This window comes from Anolis carolinensis, chromosome 4 (genome assembly GCF_035594765.1).
Source record: "Anolis carolinensis isolate JA03-04 chromosome 4, rAnoCar3.1.pri, whole genome shotgun sequence".
NCBI classification, from domain to species: domain Eukaryota; kingdom Metazoa; phylum Chordata; class Lepidosauria; order Squamata; family Dactyloidae; genus Anolis; species Anolis carolinensis.
This window is the reverse complement of record NC_085844.1, coordinates 225,554,519-225,569,213: the sequence shown is the minus strand read 5'-3', so window position 1 is coordinate 225,569,213 and position 14,695 is coordinate 225,554,519. Positions and strand designations below refer to the sequence as shown.

Below are 14,695 nucleotides of genomic sequence, written 5' to 3'. Positions count from 1 at the left end.
GGTTTTTGTTAATTGACAAATGGAGTGGCATGGTAGCCCTCTAAGAAGTTGGAATGATTTACTTATTCTTCAGACCTATTAACAACATTTTTGCTGTGGTTAACTCTTTTTCTCCTTTAAATCTTCTAGACTTTCGGAATCTTTTGTTTTCAGAGCTAGAGTTTGCCATGACAGAAAGAAATCTGTTCTCATCAATTACCCAGCCCATTTTGTTTAGTTCAGGTGCAGGGTAATCTATTTTCCTAAACCTGGAAAGAGCTACCAGCTTTTTTGTTCTTTGTTGTCATCTGTGAGCTCTACAGATATGATTTTGGTAACACAATCACGTTGTCACTGGCCTAAAGCCAATGTTGTACCGACATTCCCCTTGCCTTACTGTCCATAGTTCTGAAGGGGTTCCAGTCCTCTCAAGAAGGGGTTTGGGGTTCATAGAAAACTGCAGAGGGAAGAGAAGAGAGTCCTTGTTCTGATTCTGCTCTTTCACCAGTACAGGTACCAATACTAGTCCAGTGCTTGATCCTCTCCCTTGTAACGATTGAATTTGACTTGTGAAAATTGTGGAAACAAAGAGCCAACTATGGATCATTTTTTATTTTCGTATTTCTGACTCTTCCTTTCATTTCCCTGCCCTTCAAACTTGTATTAACAGGTTGTTTGTGATGAGAATGGATCCCGAGGTTATGGCTTTGTCCATTTTGAGACTCATGAGGCAGCAAACAGAGCAATTGCCACAATGAATGGAATGTTACTCAATGATCGCAAGGTGTAAGTGGAGGCTGTGGGAGATGGATTAGAAGGATTTATATGATGTCCTTTATGGTAAACCATGAATTTAACTTTTACTGATGTGATTATTAAGCAGTTTCGTTAATATGGTCTCTTTAGGTATGTCTAGATCCTTCACTGTGGCTCTGTGGTCAACATTGGCCAGAGGCTGACCATAGAATTGCACTGGAGGACCTAAAGATGTTCTCTCAGGTCAACCCTGCCCCCCTGTTTTCTTATTTGTGGTTTTCCACTTTTGTGGGGGTCTTGCACTCCAACCCCTGCAGAAAAATGAAGGTGCAGTGACTGATATACTTCAGCAGTACACTAGGCATTCAGAGAAAGCATTTTCCATACAAGCAGGAGGTAAAAAGGCAAAAGTACTAAAAGCTGGTTTCTTCTAGGAAAAATAGCTTCCAAGTCCTTCTCAGTAATGTAGCATATGGCACTCTCACTTTCTCAGATCAAGCCTCATGGTGTTCAAAACCAATCTGTTTTGGCAGAACAAGGCAGAAAATCTCACAAGTCCCTTTCATCATCCTTAGCAATAATAATACGAGGCAAACAATTAGGAATGTTTTGCCTTTTCATGATCTCTGAAATCTGAAGATTATGAATCTTGTTTCAAAGGCATCTTTAGGGCTACTGATCCTGCACAAGACCCCCAAAGTCCCATTTTCACAGAAATATTTTATTGGAAAATAGATGTTGTATGAAGAGATTTCATTCATCTTGATAGATGCAAATTGTAGACTAGAGTGGTTTTGCCGTTGGTAGGGAAATTGTTGTCTTGAGTGGTTTTGTCACTGCATGTTCACTTACCCCAAGGCAAGTGAACTACCCAAAGGCAGAGATTATTTTGCTTCTCTTGTGCATTTGCCATTGTTTGAGCTCTGAAAGTTTGTCCTGAATCTTACCTACAGTTTTTAAAAAGAAGAGGTCCCTACTGAACATTCCCTTGCCCATTATGTAGGACCAATACGGGAGGAATCTCTATGCTCCTTCTGCACAACTTAACAAAGTAGTTTCACAGATGTTGCTTACTGTTGCAGTTTTGTTGGTAATTTTAAATCCCGACGTGAGCGTGAAGCTGAATATGGAGCCAAGGCAATGGAATTCACAAATGTTTACATCAAGAACTTTGGAGAAGAGATGAGCAATGAGAGGCTGCAGGAAACATTCTCGATATTTGGTAAGAACAATGTTTTAAAAGGGAAGCCTATAGGGCTTTGATAAGAATGTTAAGCCTGGGGCTCAATTATGTTTTCGTTACCAATTTGGATATTTCCTTATACATTGGATGCAACTAGAAAACACAACTAGTATTGCCCAAGGGCCCCCACAACAGTCTTTTCGGAAGCTAGAAATATGGGTCCTTGAAACCTGCCCTTAACTATAGAGTGTTACGATTGAATAGTTAAGGTTGTATTTCAGCATGGAGTTTCAGAACTACAAATAGTTTTCCCTTTGTAGTGATTGAATTTGGAGATGCTGCCTTGATAGACTGCAGACAATGTTGTTTCTCTGATCCTTCTAGCAGTGAGTTGCTTGTGTTGCAGCCAGGATTCACATTAGGCAATCAAAGGCTTTGTGGGACTTTCAAGTGTTGGAATGAAACCGACTTACTGGTACAGAAATCCTTATCCTGTAATTGGAACCTCCTTAAAATAAAAACTTGACTGCAGGATAAATTTATGCAAGCTGAAAAACATAGGTCAGGAAAAAAGCTAATCCTACCTGGATAACACCATTATTCTTGCTCTGTGATGAACTGTTCTGAGAGGCAACTTTTGACCTCAACTCTTCTCTGAGATTATGTGCTGGTGATCTTGCTGACCTGAAGTTGTTCTGTTTCCAGGAAAGACACTGAGTGTCAAAATCATGACAGATAACATAGGCCGTTCAAAAGGGTTTGGGTTTGTCAACTTTGAGAAACATCAGGATGCTCAGAAGGCAAGATAATCTTTGTTCCTTCTATGTCAGTCTAATGTCTGCTTCCTTCCTTTCATCTTATTCCAATTCACACAGTTATCAAAACTGGACTAAAAAGCTTTATTAATGGAGAAGAGGCTTGACTTGTGAGTTTATGTGCACATAAAATGTTAACAGGTTCTTTGCACTTGGTTCTTCATCACACATCAGACTTATGTGGAAAAGCACTTTCTCATGCTACTGAAATGTGCAACCTTCAGTGCCATCTTAGTTCAACCTCAAAGGTGATGGTGGGTGAAATTTCAAGATATATGGTATCTCAGAAGGAAGAACTTTAGAAATGCAACAAAGTATTAAATCAGTAATATCTTTCTGTGATACATATGCCTGGCTATTAATGAAGAGAGTTTGTACTACAACCTTTCATGTCCAATACTCGTTCTTGATACTTGGTTTTCTGGCAGGCTGTTGAAGACATGAATGGGAAGGAGATCAATGGCCGAATGTTGTATGTTGGAAGAGCTCAGAAGAGGATGGAACGTCAGAGTGAGCTGAAACGTAAATTTGAGCAAATCAAGCAGGAAAGAGTGAGCAGATACCAGGTAATATGAAATTAGAAGCAAGACAAGAGGCTCACTGGGTGTTACAAAAGGCATGAAGATCCTATTTTATGAATCCCAAATACTATGCATATTGTTGCTCCATCAGGGTAGAGGATAGAGACTAGAGTTGATTTTCTTCTTGTTTAGTTTTCACAGCCATATATAGAAATTTGAAGTATTGTAGCCTGGGTGAGCTTTTATGGGAATGTAAGATGATAGGTTGGTTGTTGATGCAGACATTTGGTTCCTTTTCAGCCTTACGATGGCATGTTGGTCTATCTTTTAAAATATAACAATTGGGAAGTTCACTGTGCTTACTTGTTTTTAGGGGGTTAACCTGTATGTAAAGAACCTGGATGATGGGATTGATGATGAGCGACTGAGGAAAGAATTCTCTCCCTATGGAACCATCACCAGTGCCAAGGTAAGACTTGGTTATAAACAACTTTTGGAAGTAATTTGTTAAAAATAATTTGTTGCATACATACATACCAATTTGTTTAATTTTTCAACAATTTTCAAATTTCTTTTTATTATTGTACTAATGCTAGTAACATTAATATTTTAGTGTTTGTTAACATTTCTGATAGATATGGTAGATAGATAGATACAGTAGATATGGTAGATATAATATTTAACTGAAGTTATACTTTAAAAATCTACCTGTTTTGACTCATATACAAATTCAGCTTAAGAACAAAATTACAGAACCTATCTTGCATGTAACTTGGGGACTGCCTGTATTTGTTAGGGTAAGATGTCAGTTGATCACTTTCCTTTGCTGTCCATATCTCTGAATGTACTTGCAGATGGGAGTGTTACTGTGAGCTCAGTGGCCCCTTTCCTAATTTCAAATTTTAGGTGATGACAGAGGGTGGACACAGCAAAGGTTTTGGGTTTGTATGTTTTTCCTCACCTGAAGAGGCCACAAAGGCAGTGACTGAAATGAACGGGAGGATTGTCAGCACCAAGCCTTTGTATGTTGCCCTAGCCCAAAGGAAAGAGGAAAGAAAAGCCATTCTGACCAACCAATACATGCAGAGACTGGCTACTCTCAGAACCTTGCCTGGCCCACTCTTCTGCTCCTTCCAACCTCCTCCGGGTTACTTCGTGCCTTCCATTCCACAGGTAAGATCCATGAAAAAAAATACTGCTATTAAACATATTCAATACTGGCAGTGGTAACAACATAGGAAGATTTTAGGATCATAGAATCATTTTGTTGTTCCCATTGTCAGACTTTGTCACCTTTTAAATGTAATTCCTTCCTGTTTTATTGTGCTTTCAAATTAAATTATACTGTGTAACACTATTTTTGTTCCTGGGTTATAAATGTGATTTCCTTAATTGGTTCTATCATAAAAATATGGAAAAAGTTTATTAAACTGCAAAAATGTTGGTTTTTTTGTGGGACATTTTGCAGCACATTTTTCCTATAGTTTTTCATTGAATATCTCTTAAAGTCTCAACATAGTTTGTGGCAGCCACAAAAATGAACTTTCTGGAGTATAAAACTACTTTCGAAGTAAGTACTGCAAAAGTACCACACAATTAAAGAGGAGTAACATTTTCAAACAAGGAACAGAACATTTTTCCAAGTTTTGTTACATGGTGTTATTGTCATAATATGTGGAGGTCGGTGCACGGCTGGTCAACACACAGTCTTCACAGATTGAGGTCCCAATAGTGGTGTGATTCACACAACAAGAGTGGCTTCTTAGTCTGTTGCAGCCTTCTTCCGCCTTCACAGCCGTTGTAACATGTAGCATGTTATCCTCTGCCTGCTCCACTGTTGAGGTCTTTGGGTCTTCGGATTGTTCTTGGTCTGGATCCTCCCCTGTGACCACTCCTGGGAGTGTGTGACTCCCGTAGTTGTGTCCTCAGGTTCATTGAAACACGCAAGCCCCCTCACCACCTCAAGGTGACAATCCATCGACACATTTTTAAAAAATCACGCACAGGCATCTTCCAAGAAATGGTGGACCATCATCCTCAAACTACGAGGGATTGCCTAAGTAAGAAAGTTATTGTCATAGGTCCTAACAGTCCTTATAAAGTTAATTTTTATGTTACCCACTGAATTGCTTGTTAACTTCTTTTTTTTGCTATTCTTATTTAAAAAGAGAGGGAATTTAATGTGAAAATAAGCACACACCCCAAAGGTTTCTGTGAAGTTATGTAGAAGACCTTGCTCATTATACCAGTAAATCCACTGCATTTCCACTTAATGTGTTACCTTTGAAATGTGACTTCGTTGTGCCCTTGTTATAAAAATGGGTACTAGTTATTTATAATTCCTTACTTTCCAGCTCAGGTTGTGGTTGCTTAGTGGAGAGCCAAAAAGGATGCCTGCTAGTGTCTCATAACTGAGGTCTCATTTTTTGTCCATCCTTTCCCAGCTAATGTTAATGGATAATGCAAATTCTCTTTCCAGAGGAGACTGAGCAGCCCTGAGTCATTTTGGTGCCTGAAGTGATGGACAGGTGCTGCCTTTCCTGCTTTATATATCCAGAAGCTGACTGGGCTAAGAGCTATATCTTAATTCAACACTAGTGATGAGAAAGCATGCTTCAGTTACAGCTGAGAGTCATGGGCTATTTCAGAGGAATGCAAGGCAGGCTACAGGGCACACATTCCTGTGTCCTCCAGCTGCTTGTTGCCCATCCCTCCCTCCAGCATTTGCTAGCTGAGATGGCTGTTTCACTGGGTCTAATGGGAAGGTCCAGTCTGGAGTTGTTTGAGATGTGAGGAAATGACATGACTGTATCTTTTATTTCCTTGTATGCATCACTGAAAAATGAGACACTGTGAAAACATAGTTCAGCTGAATTTTTTGCATGGGCAAAATATATGCCATAAATAAGACTTATTTCCAAGTACTTTTTTATTGCTTCAAAGCAATACAGACATTGATTGGTTGGGTTTAATTTCAATCCCAAATTCTGAAATACCCTCTCAAGGATTAGGGAATTGGTCCTCATGTTCTTGGCTATCAGAAAACTTATTGACATGTGGACTTTGAACTTAACAATTTCAATGATTCCTACAATAGGTATTTTCCTGTTTTAAATGTGCTTTTGAAAAGAATAGCTGTGTGATTCTGTTGTAGAAGAAGCAATAGAGGATCTAGTTGCTTTTTAAACACAGCCTTTATTTGCCATCATACTTTGTGGATGGTCACATCTTTCATCAAGCGTGTTACGGTTTTGATCTGCACTGCAGTCCACAGAGAGTATGCCAAATAAGACTTTTTAAGGTGCCATGATTTTGGCTTTTTGAATCATCATATACATCTTAGTCATAGATAATAAATTTTTAAAAACGCACATGGTTTGGTTTAAAATAACAGTGCTCGTGGGATCAATTTTCAGCCAATTTCTCTGTCTTGTTGTTGGGTATTTTTGTGATTACCTCCTCCTGGAACTGCTGGAAATACATTCCAACCTGAAACACAGACTGGTGTGGCTTTTTTGCTGAAGGGATAATAACATTGAAAGTAGAGTGGTTAAATTGACAAAACAGCAGGAAGGGAGAAGCATTGGGCTTCCCTTCCCACAGTGAAACTCAAAAATATACCCCAAGCCAATCATTTTAAGTGTGTGTATATATCTATATAGATTTTATCATGGATTGCTTGCATAATATCTGTTTATCTTTGAGTGATTTCCAGGTATGAAATTACCTTAGTGGTGCAGAGATTTTAATTAGTTTTGGACTGTAGATTTAGTTAATCTAAACCCAGCCCATTTTTTAAATAGATATTTGTTTGCCTGAAAGATTATATGAAAAAAAATAGATCCTACTCATATAATCATAGAGTTGGAAGACACCACTGATGGTGTTATGGGCTTCTTCCCAAAGCTACAGAGGGCTCTGGGTTCCCATACTGGTTTAGTATTGTCTTCTAGCGGTCTTATTATACAGTAGATCTTCTATATTTCTGATCTGTAAACATTCTCAAATTACTATGCCAGTTAATCTTACAGAAAGAGAACAATCTAATTTGAAATGTGCTGGAGAAGAGTTTTACAGATGCCATCAACAGCTGAAAAGGCCAATTGGTCTGAGAGCAAAATAAGCCTGAACACTATCTAGATGCCAAAATGATTCGGTTTAGGCTTTGGGCACATAATAATGATACGAAATCCAGCATATCTGTCATGTTTGCTGTGTCATAATAAAATAATAAATAAAGCTTTATTTATATCTTGCCCCCTCTCCCCAAAGGAACTCAGGGTGGCTTACAACATGAGAAAACAATATACATGATATCAATCACACTTACGATTAAAAAATTAAATCAAAGAAACAAATCAAAGACAGATCACAATAAGTAAAAATAAAATCCAATAAACATAATTACTTATAACATATAGACAAAGACATCATGAGAAGGCATGACTTACTAAAAAGGCAATAATACCTGGTAAAGGGAGGGCAGCATGAAATTAAAGGAAAACTGTATTATCAGTGGATTGATTCAATCAAGGAAGCCATGGCCCAGATATCTTACACAGTAGAGTCTCGCTTATCCAACCTCCACTTATCCACCATTCTGTATTATCCAACGCAGTTGGCCTGTTAGTAGTCAATGTTTTTGTAGTCAATGTGTTCAATATATTGAGACATTTTGGTGTTAAATTCATAAATACAGTAATTACTACATTACATTACCATGTATTGAACTACTTATTTCTCTCGATTTGTTGTAAAACATGATGTTTTAGTGCTTAATTTGTAAAATCATAATGTTATTTAATGTTTAATAGGCTTTTCCTTAATCCCTCCTTATTATCCAACATTTTCACTTATCCCACGTTGTGCTGGCCCGTTTATGTTGGATAAGTGAGACTTTACTGTAATAATAAAAAATAAATCTTTATATCTCGCTTTTCTCCTATGAAGGGACCCAAAGCAGCTACCAACATATTAAAATGTAGTCAAATACAATATAAAATCAACAACATTCAAAGACACAAATATAAAACATAATAAGCAATCAATAAAACATATATAAGCATTTAAAATGATGTACATCATTGTGATGTCTTGTCAAATCTTACTGCATTTTGCACTGCCCAATGAAGATTAACCTTCTCAACACTGGGCTAGATATATTTGCTGAAGGCATGTTTGAATAGTAAGGTCTTCAGCTGTTGCTTGAATGCTGTTAGGGAGAGTGCCATTTTGATCTCCCTTGGGAAGGTATTCCAAAGCTTTGGGTGGCCACCAAAAAAGGCCCTCTCTCTCATTGCTGTATTTGGGATGGTGGCAGAAGCGAGAGTAGGTCCTCCCCTGATGATCTAAGGGTTCGCGTAGATTGGTATGAAGAGAAGCGGTCAGATAAGTAAGTTGGACTTGAACTGTTTAGGGCTTTAAAGGTTAAAACCAGCACTTTTAATCGGGCTCAGAAACAAACTGGCAGCCATTGAAGGTGCTGTAGCAGCGGGGTTGTCCACTCCCTGTGTCCATCACTTGTAATTAGTCTGGCTACAGTTCTTTGAACTAGTTGAAGTTTCTGAGCACTCTTCAGGGGCAGTCCCATATAGAGCGTGTTACAGCAGTCTAAGTGGGATATAACCAAGGCATGGATGACTATGGCCAGATCTGGCTTCTCAAGAGACAGGCACAGCTGGCACACAAGTTTTAATTGTGCAAAGGCCCTCCTGGACACTGCTGACACCTGAGCCTCCAGGTTTCGTGATCAGTCCAGAAGGACTCCCAAGCTGCAAACCTGTGATTTCAAGGGCAGTGTTACCCCATCCAACACAGGATGCCACCCTATACCCTGATCTACCTTACAATTTACCAGGAGGACTTCTGTCTTGTCTGGATTCAATTTCAATTTTTAATATCTTGGAGCGTTGTTGTTCATATGCCGTTCATCCTGAGCTGAAGCTGATCTGATAGAAATGAACAATAATGCTGGATGAAAAGGATTAAATGTTCATCTTGTTACTAAGATACCTGTGCTTGTAATTCAATATTTCAAAGTGTTGCAGGGTGGATGACAATTTAGTAATGCACTCTGTTAATTTTGCATACACTAACTTGCATTCTTTTTTTAATAGCCACAACCTAGAACTCCTTACTACAATGCAAGCCCAGTTGCCCCAGTCCGTCCTGCTCCCCGTTGGAATGGACAGCACTCCCGGCCTCCTTGTGAGTAATTATTTAAAAATATTGGAAAAGTATGTGTTATAAGGTAATGGATGATGCTTCACCTGATATGAAGTTCTACTTTTCAGTTGGCTAATGCTGAGATGAAAACAGCAACAGCACAGATACTGTGATGACTCATGGGCCTTGTAGTCCTGCTCAGGACATTGTAATTCCTGATGAAGATGAAAACTTGGGTTTTTTACCTTCCCAGTCTGAACTGGATTCCTCTCAGCCAGATCTTTCCCAGGCAGATCTGGGAACCTTGCACCTGCAAGAAAGTTGTCTCCCAGAAGTATGTCAAACAAGCCCAGAGCCTACTTCTCCCGTATTCTTGCGCCGGGAGTTTTGTAAACAACAGAGAAGTTTGGATTCAGCTTCGCGCAGGAGTGCGAGGATTGCAGCTAAGAATGTGGCCAATTAAGACTGCTTTTCGTGAGAATCTTTGGGGAGTCTCACATCTGGTCTCAGAGTTAGCTTTCGGTTCTGATTCCCAGAGAACTGCTTCGGCGGGAAGCTAGACTCTATTTAGGTGTTTTACCCGCGTAGTAACTTCGCGGAGTCAATTCGTCAGCCTACGGAGCGAGTTGTGTCTGGACAGCGCGCTCCGGTTCAAGCCTCGCTCCTGCTCAAGCCTTGCCTTGCTATCCAGCCTTCGCCTTGCTTCCCAGCCTTTGTTTATCTACGGACTTTGCCTTGTTTCCCAGGATCAATCCTTGCCTTGTTCCACGGATTTATCAAGTTATTCCACGGACCTTGTTCTTGTTCTTAGTTACCTTGTTCCACGTTCAAGCCTTGTTTCAAGTATCAAGTTATTTCCTAGCCTCGCTCAAGTTTCATGGACTAAAGGACCTTGTCATCTCCCCTCACTTTGCTTGGCAAAGTGAGTGTTTCGGTTATTGGATTACAACTTTGGACCTTAATATTTCTTATTGGACATTGCTTTTTTGGACTAATTCTGACCTTTCCTGAAAGGTCTAATTCTGGACTATTTTCTACACTTGTTTTTATTAACTTTATATATTCCTACAATAAAGATATTAGATAGATTCTGGCCTCTGTGTATGGTTATTGGTGCTCTGCAGCCTGGGTCGTGACAGTTTGACTCCGCCACCCTAAGCACCAATTAACCTCGGCCAGAATGTCTACCGGAACCGTACCTGGGCCGAGCGGCCAGCCGATTACCTACACCATCGACAAGGAAGAGGTGGACCGAATCCGTGATAAGCTCAATGCACAGGATGGAGAAATAAGGGGTTTGAAGGAACGCGGAGTTCGTCTTCCGGCCATGGCGTTGCCAACCAAGTTTACTGGAGAAGCTTCTAAGGTTCATGTCTTCCGTCGCCAATGTCAAGCTTATCTGGAGGCCCGTGCTGCCGAGTTTCCCCAAGAAGACATCAAAGTGGCATGGGTTTACAGTCTTCTAGACGGGCCAGCGGCCAGCTGGGCGACGGCACTGTTCGACCAAGCCTCTCCACACCTAAGATCAGCGCAACACTTCTTGGACCACCTCAAGGAGACTTGGGGAATCGAGGACAATTTGGAGGCAGCCGGTCACAAACTCCGTCGCCTTTTCCAAGGAGACAGACCTATGTCTCAGTATATAGCCGAGTTCCGAGTGCTGGCCCACAACACCGGCTGGAACGATGTAGCCCTCAGGGGACAATTCCGGGAGGGTCTCAACATTGAAATGCTGGAAGAAATCTCCAAGGTGGATCCTCCCCAGACCCTCGAGGCACTCATTGATCAATGTTTACGGGCTGAAGTCATGATTGCCAACAGGAAACAGTGGGTTCGAGGCCAGGGCAGTAGAGCCGGGGCAAAACCCCCCGCTCCCGCCAGCGTTCAGCCACGTCCGGTGTGGAGACCCCCACCGCCAACCCCATACCCCAGAGGAGGCGAGGAGGTGCCGATGCAGTTGGGCAATGTGCGTCCCAGACTAGATGCCGCCGAGAAGGCCCGTCGTCAACGCTTAAACCTCTGCTGGTACTGCGGGAACGGGGGCCACTTCGCCAGAGAGTGCCCAGCCAAAGGGAAGCCTGCCGCCCGTCTTGCGGCGGCGTCCTCCACGGAGACGAAGGCGTCTGAGCCGACTGGCACACAGCCGGCGGGGGAAGCCAACGACCGGGTGTAGAGGGGCTCGCCAACCCGGTCAAAAAATCCATCCAAGAGCCGCCAACCGGGGTCCTGTTCCTTCTCGTGGTCACATTATGGTCAGCAAAAAGGGGACCCGTCATGATCCACGCCATGATAGACTCTGGAGCTACCAACAATTTCATCGATAGAGAGTATGCCGACTCTCTGGGATTACAATATCATGATTTCAAGAATGCCCGTGTGGTGCAAGCCATAGACGGCCGTCCCCTCAAGACGGGCCCCGTAAGTCAGTGGTCGGAACCCACCAGGATGTGGATAAGGGAACATATGGAAGAGATTTCCTTCTTTGTTACCGAGGTTCCCCATTTCCCTGTGATTTTGGGAATTCCATGGCTGACTCTCCACGACCCTAACATCTCCTGGTCCAACAGAGAACTGCAGTTTGCTTCACCGTACTGCCAAAACCATTGCCTCGTAGCCAAGGTATGCCATGCCACAGACACCGAGCCCATCATCACCTTGCCAAAGAAGTACTCCGAGTATTGGGATGTATTCAATGAGAAAGAAGCCGAAAAATTACCCCCACATAGACCTTATGACTGTGCCATTGACTTGGTGGAGGGGGCCCCGATCCCGCGAGGGCATCTCTACTCCCTGACTGAACCAGAGCAAGAAGCTCTCAGGGAATTCCTAGAGACAAACCTTCGCAAGGGATTCATCAGACCCTCTCAATCCCCAGCCGCCTCCCCAGTGATGTTTGTGAAGAAGAAGTCAGGGGAACTACGCTTGGTGGTGGACTACAGAGCATTGAACAATATCACCAAGCGGAACAGCTATCCCCTGCCTTTAATCTCGGATCTACTGGATCGGCTTCGAGGAGCCAAGGTTTACACCAAGCTGGATCTTCGGGGGGCTTACAACTTAGTTCGCATCAGGGAAGGGGACGAGTGGAAGACCGCCTTCCAGACCAAATTCGGATTATTTGAGTCCCGAGTTATGAATTTCGGTTTATGCGGAGCCCCCGCAACGTTCCAGCATTTTGTCAATGACATTTTTCAGGACTATCTAGACAGGTTCTTGATAATCTACCTGGACGATTTTTTGGTGTTTTCCAGATCACAATCAGAACATGAGAACCACGTCAAAATGGTGTTACAACGATTGCGGGATCATGGACTTTATGCCAAGCTGGAAAAATGCGCTTTTGATCTACAAGAGGTAGATTTCCTTGGTTACCGCATCTCGCCTCTAGGGCTTTCCATGGATCCAGCCAAAGTTTCAGCAGTATTGGAATGGCGGGCGCCAACTAACAAGAAAGAGGTGCAGCGTTTCTTGGGGTTCGCGAACTACTACCGCAAGTTCATTCCAGATTTTGCCCGCTGGTCCGACCCCATCACTAGCTGCATCCGTGGAAAGCAGCCTTTCCGCTGGACTGATCAAGCAGAGAAAGGGTTCCAGCAACTAAAGAAACTATTCACCTCCCAGCCAATTCTACAGCACCCACATCCTGGAACCCCTTTTGTGGTGCAAGCGGACGCCTCTGATGTGGCAATTGGGGCTGTACTCTTACAACCGGTGGGAGATCACCTCCACCCCTGTGCCTTTTATTCTCGTCAACTAACCACACCAGAGAGGAATTACACCATTTGGGAAAAAGAACTACTGGCCATAAAGGCAGCCTTTGAAACTTGGAGACATTGGCTAGAAGGGGCCAAATTTCCCATTGAAGTCCACACTGATCATCGTAATCTAGAACATCTAAGAACTGCCCGCAAACTAAATCAGAGGCAGCAACGTTGGGCTTTATTCTTTGAACGTTTCAACTTCCAGATCCATTATGTGACCCCAGCCCAAACCAAGCAAGCAGACGCCCTGTCACGTAAACCGGAATACGCTGCAGGACGCAAGGAGACCTTTGAATCCCAACTGCTACAACCTGAGAACTTTGCCACGCTCACGGTGGGGAACACCAAATCCATTCCCATTGGTTCAACTTCCCCTACTCCAGGACCCATCTGTGCTCAAGAAATCAGGGCTAGTCAGCAAGCAGATGCCTGGGCGCAGGACCAACTTCGCCAAGGTCTGCATTTCCCCTTTTCGCTTAAAGATGGGCTGCTCTGCTATAGAAATCATGTCTATATCCCACCCGGACCGGGCAGGGAAAAAGCGCTTCGTCTGTGTCATGACTGCAAACCAGCAGGACACTTCGGACTATTTAAAACTATGCATCTGATCCTAAGGGATTTTTGGTGGCCCAAGATCCGCAAGGATGTGGAAAAATATGTCAACACCTGCCCAGTATGCCAGCGCTCCAAGATACGAAGGGAGAAGCCCTCAGGGCTTTTACACCCCCTTCCTACCCCATCTCGCCCATGGGAAATAATTTCCGCGGATTTCATCACTGACCTACCACCTTCCTGTGGATTCACCACGATCTTAGTGGTGGTGGACCTATTCACCAAGTTAGCCCATTTCATTCCCTGCGAAGGCCTCCCCACGGCCAAGGAAACTGCGGATTTATTTCTTCAACATGTCTTCAGACTACATGGATTGCCCAAGAGTTTAGTCACAGACCGTGGATCTCAATTCACCTCTCGTTTTTGGAAGGCACTACAAAAACTATTGGGCATAGACTCTCGCTTATCTTCAGCTCATCATCCCCAAACAGATGGGCAAACGGAGCGCACCAATGCCACTTTGGAGCAGTATCTTCGCTGTTATGTAAACTATCAACAGGACAATTGGGCTTCTCTGTTACCACTGTCTGAGTTTGCCTACAACAATGGAGTTCAAGCTTCTACAAAAGAAACGCCGTTCTTTGCAAACTACGGCTTCCATCCACGTTTCTTTCCCCCTGTCATTGAAACTTCAGAGGTTCCCGCAGCAGAGGATTGGCTGCAGGAACTCACAGCGGTGCAACAACTTTTGCTCCAGCAACTGGACCAAGCCAAGGAGGACTATAAACGCCACGCTGACAAACATCGCCAGCCGGGCCCCGAAATCAAGGTAGGAGATCGGGTTTTCCTGTCCACTCGCTTTCTGCCCTCCCACCGCCCTTGCCGGAAGTTAGATGCCCGTTTCATTGGCCCCTATCCAGTGGTGGCGCAATTAAACCCCGTGACTTTCAAACTCCAACTTCC

The 14,695-nt window shown here is 42.9% G+C and overlaps 1 protein-coding gene across 2 annotated transcripts in view; it reads left to right on the top strand.

The window, feature by feature from the left end:
* The window catches only part of pabpc1l (poly(A) binding protein cytoplasmic 1 like), a 67,026-nt gene that overhangs the window by 13,762 nt on the left and 38,569 nt on the right, over positions 1-14,695 (top strand). The window contains exons 4-10 of one of the 2 annotated variants that reach the window (XM_008110085.3): positions 650-765; positions 1,818-1,957; positions 2,624-2,718; positions 3,162-3,299; positions 3,628-3,723; positions 4,161-4,427; positions 9,371-9,461. In XM_008110085.3, the coding sequence (XP_008108292.2) occupies positions 650-765; positions 1,818-1,957; positions 2,624-2,718; positions 3,162-3,299; positions 3,628-3,723; positions 4,161-4,427; positions 9,371-9,461 (943 nt within the window). Of the gene's footprint in view, positions 1-649; positions 766-1,817; positions 1,958-2,623; positions 2,719-3,161; positions 3,300-3,627; positions 3,724-4,160; positions 4,428-9,370; positions 9,462-14,695 lie in introns of those variants that run through there. The other variant, XM_062978882.1, reaches the window with a different exon arrangement.